At 31.6% G+C, this 4,500-nt stretch overlaps 1 protein-coding gene across 1 annotated transcript; it reads left to right on the top strand.

Annotated features, from left to right (window-relative positions):
- Positions 1-1,219: 1,219 nt before the first annotated feature.
- LOC133825818 (cycloartenol synthase 2-like) lies at positions 1,220-3,294 on the top strand. The gene is made up of 6 exons (XM_062258713.1): positions 1,220-1,429; positions 1,550-1,663; positions 2,234-2,356; positions 2,460-2,582; positions 2,658-2,756; positions 3,223-3,294. The coding sequence occupies exons 1-6, from the start codon at positions 1,220-1,222 to the stop codon at positions 3,271-3,273; spliced, it is 720 nt and encodes a 239-aa protein (XP_062114697.1). The 3' UTR covers positions 3,274-3,294.
- Positions 3,295-4,500: the final 1,206 nt, after the last annotated feature.

The following is a 4,500-nucleotide window of genomic DNA, read 5'->3' as shown; positions in this document are numbered from 1 at the left end:
TTTAAAGGACTTTTGAATTGAGCTTTTTATGCTTTTGTATTATGGTGTATTGGATGGATATATTTTCTTTTATAGAATTTGCTGTTTTAGTGTGCTTTTGATAAGCAATAGATTGATATTTGTAGCCAAACGAGCTTTGTTTGTTGTATGCTTGCTGTGCTACCTACTTGGTCTAGCAATAATCCCCGCCCTCCAGAGATATGGCTTCTTCCGTACATCCTTCCTATTCATCCAGGTCCTATATCTTCCGATTTCAAATTCTGGCCTGAGCATTCTTAAAATTCTCCTATGGTTAAAAATATCTTTACTCTTTTCCATATAGTCTGAACTTGTTGTATAAGAACAATACCATTACTCACGGTCATACTCATCAATCTAATGAATTAATATATAACTTCAAAGTTTGGACTTATGATATTATAAAGCTTGTCTTTTTGTATCCATACTGAAATTCAATTAACCGAAATGTTAAATAAACTCGTGTAATAATTTTTGTTGCAATTAATTTTTTTTTTTGGGTCTTTTCCCATGTTGCGGAATTTGGTGTTACATGGTGATGCTAACTTCAGTTCAGTTAAAATGTTGAGTGACAATTATCTTTTTCTTGTTTGTGGAATGGCTTTTTCTCCTAATCCTGCCAAAATAAAAATCCTTAAAATTTTATTTTCCTTGTACAGGAAGAATGTGGTGTCACTGTCGGATGGTATACTTACCAATGTCTTTCTTATATGGGAAGAAGTTTGTTGGTCCAATCACACCAACAGTTTTGTCTATGAGGAAGGAGCTCTTCACTGTCCCCTATCATGAAATAGATTGGAATGAGGCGTGGAATTTATGTGCAAAGGCTAGTCAAAAGGTTATTGTATTTCCAATCTAGTTGCATCTATCTAGGAATATGCCATTTATGCCCTAATTTGTATCTTAGTGCAAAGTCTTCAACATTCTGCAGATATTGGTAACACATTTGATTGAGTCTTGATCATAGTAAATAGAAAAATAAAAAATATATATTTATTTATGTATATATAAATATTACTTTTGAATTTGATACAGTAACCATAGCAAACGTTTTCTCTTGCATACACAGCAAAAATATGAGTTAACCAGAAAAATGCATATCCGTTTCTAATGACCAAAAGGATTTCATGGTTGTCGTAAAGTACCAATTTTAGTTCCGAATTAGTTATAGAAAAACTTCTTTCCTCTCTCTTATCAAAATATGACATGTTTGTTTTCACAGGAAGATTTGTATTGCCCGCATCCACTAGTTCAAGATATCCTCTGGGTGACTCTTCACAAGGCTGTTGAACCAGTTCTGATGAATTGGCCAGGAAAAAAATTGAGAGAAAAGGCTCTCCGCTCAGCAATGGAGCATATACACTATGAAGATGAGAACACTCGTTATGTTTGCATTGGACCTGTGAATAAGGTATTGATGTTATCAAATAGTAATCCTTATTATGTTGAAACTTACTTTTGTGAAGAGAGGAACACATAAAACCTCATACTTAAATCTGTGAAGGATTATAGCTATGAATGTGATTTACAGGTATTAAACATGCTTTGCTGTTGGGTTGAAGATCCAAATTCAGAGGCTTTCAAGTTGCACCTTCCAAGAATCAATGATTATCTATGGATTGCTGAAGATGGCATGAAAATGCAGGTCCAAATGTTTCATTTTTTCTTAGCATTGATATTTGTGTTGCACTTTTTTCTTTTGGTCTGGTGAATCCATGTTTGTGTTGAGTATTAAACAGCTTTTAGCTATAAAGAAGCAAGGAACAAAGGAAGAGATTTAACTTTTAGATAGGAGATTGCTTCTTTAGCTATTTTAAGTCATAACATGATACCTGCACAATGTTTGCTGTAGAACTTTACTCCTTTCAAGTAAAGTGATATTTGTTTGTTTTATTCTCACAACTTCTGAGAAGCCAATACTTGTGACAATAAGTTGGCCTCTTTCGGTGTTTGTAATAGGATTATTATGTAATAGAGTTAGACTCAGCAATCCTATTACAAACACCGAAAGAGATTGCTAAACTACTACAGGTTTTTGTGCTTTAGGATGTTTGTAATTTCACTTTCTTTCTGATAATATTTCCTCTTTGTGGTGCATTTAAAAGAAAAAAAAATCTATGGAACACATTTGATAATTGCTTCAATTATGACAAATTTTGCGACTAACAGTTTGAGTGCTATGTTAACTTCCTATACATAAATGACTTTATGGCAGGGGTATAATGGAAGTCAATTATGGGACACTAGTTTTGCTGCTCAGGCAATTATGTCAACTGATCTTGTCAAAGAATACAGCATAACTTTAAGAAAGGCACATGAGTTCATTAAAACTTCACAGGTCAATGCAGCTCTGTGGTCTGAATTCAACTAATTCTTCTAAGTCCAATTTGATGCCTTCCCCACATTTCCTTCGTTGACTAGTTAGTAATATCTTTTTATAGGTTTTAGAAGATTGCCTAGGTGATCTTGATAATTGGTATCGCCACATTTCAAAGGGTGCTTGGCCTTTCTCCACTCGTGATCATGGTTGGCCCATCTCAGATTGTACAGCAGAAGGATTAAAAGTACTTGCATACAACGTTCAATGTTTTTCATATATTTTATTTACTGGTTAATAATTTTTATGTCTCATTTCTCAGGCTACTCTTCTATTATCAAAACCTCCCTCAGATATTGTTGGTGAACCATTAGAGCCAAATCGTATATATGATGCTGTCAATGTCATTCTCTCATTACAGGTTGGTTATTCAAGATTTTCACTATTATCTTGCTAGATTTTCTTATTGTTTCAATTAGTAATGAGTCTCATTTGAGATGATTGTAAAGGATGCTATAATGTACTAGGAGAATTTGTTTTTCATAGTGACGAACAGTAGTGGCACATTTAGAGATACTTTTTAATTATCTTGTAATCTGAGACTGAAGAGCAAGTAATAAATCTCACACAATTTCTGTATTAAGTGTCTACTTTAAATGGGAGTGTGGGTACCTAATATGTCTGAATGTCAGTGGAATCATGATGCTCTAAGAATTAAGCTCTGTAAATGTATTAAAAGGGACAGATTTTAGCAGACAGTCCTGTTCTTTCTCCACTATCTTCATATTAATAGTTGAGATTCCTATTTTTTATGCTTTGAAAGAAGAAATATCATATTCATGATCAGATCTTTTTTTTTTTTCTTTTATGGAATTACAATGTTGCAGAATGGAGATGGTGGCTTTGCAACATATGAACTCACTAGATCCTACCATTAGTTGAAGGTACTCCCCTTGAATTTTTTTCCATATTACTGTGTATTATATCGTTCGAATCCGAAGTTAAATGTTTTGTTCCTCATGACATATAATCTCTCTATTAACTTATGCTGATCGGATATTGTTTAATATCTGGATCTGCATGATAATTCAGAATCATTCATTTGATGTTATATTGCTCTTATGTGTGGAACACATCTTTATTTTTGGACTTTTGAAATGCATATTTCCCAAAAAAAAACACATATGTACAAGAAGATGCCTTTGTGAGCTCCTTTGCCATCTTCTGTGAAACATAGATGATGGAACTTAATCTTTTTGTTGTTTCATTTGTATTTCAGCTGATCAATCCTGCTGAAACCTTTGGTGACATTGTCATTGATTATCCGTAAGAGCCAAAAGAAAACCTTCTACTATATCAGTTTTTTATTTTTCATTCTCTTTGATTTTAGGTTCACCGATTATAACTATGATGTCTCTTTAGATATGTGGAATGCACCTCGGCTGCTATTCAAGCTCTAGTTATAATTAGGTAATTAACTTTTTTTATGTACTCTTTTAGTTTACTATAACTTTAAGTTGAAGCATTACTTATTTAAATTTTGTTGTAGCTAAACAAATGGACTCACAACAAAGACAAGTGCACAAAGGATGATGAATTGAAGGATGGAGCAAGTTTCACGCATGGTTTACTTTTGTGTATCTTGTAATGTTTCTATTTTTCATTTTTGAAGTAAAAATTGTTCAAGATTATAAAACTTTATTATGTTATGCTTTCAAACTTAAATTAGAACTAAGATCTCATGATGTAGACACATTCATGGTTTGAATTAGTTATTGTTTAATGTAATACTTGTGGTTTATCAATCTATTGAGAATTACATTTTATGATTAATTTTGAATTTTTTTTATCAAAATACAATAATGAAAATCTTTTAATTAAAAAAAAACCATATAAGTATACTTATCAAAATAAAATTTAAAATTTTATTACTATATGTTATGATTTAAAAACATATTATAAGCGTAAAAAATTGTTATGGTTTATATAATATAACAAACTAAAAATGTTATCAAAATAATCAAATGTAACAGTTGAAAAGTGTTATGAAAAAAGTACAAGATTAAACTTCAAATTTATAACCAAAAACTCTATCTAAATGTTATTATTTGAATATTATAGCACCTAAAAATGTGTTATTGAATAGTTTAAGATAACACCGAACA

The sequence above is a fragment of the Humulus lupulus genome, chromosome 3 (genome assembly GCF_963169125.1).
Source record: "Humulus lupulus chromosome 3, drHumLupu1.1, whole genome shotgun sequence".
In the NCBI taxonomy this organism is placed as follows: Eukaryota; Viridiplantae; Streptophyta; class Magnoliopsida; order Rosales; family Cannabaceae; genus Humulus; species Humulus lupulus.
The sequence above is the reverse complement of the archived record's forward strand: the minus strand, read 5'-3'. Positions and strand labels throughout refer to the sequence as shown.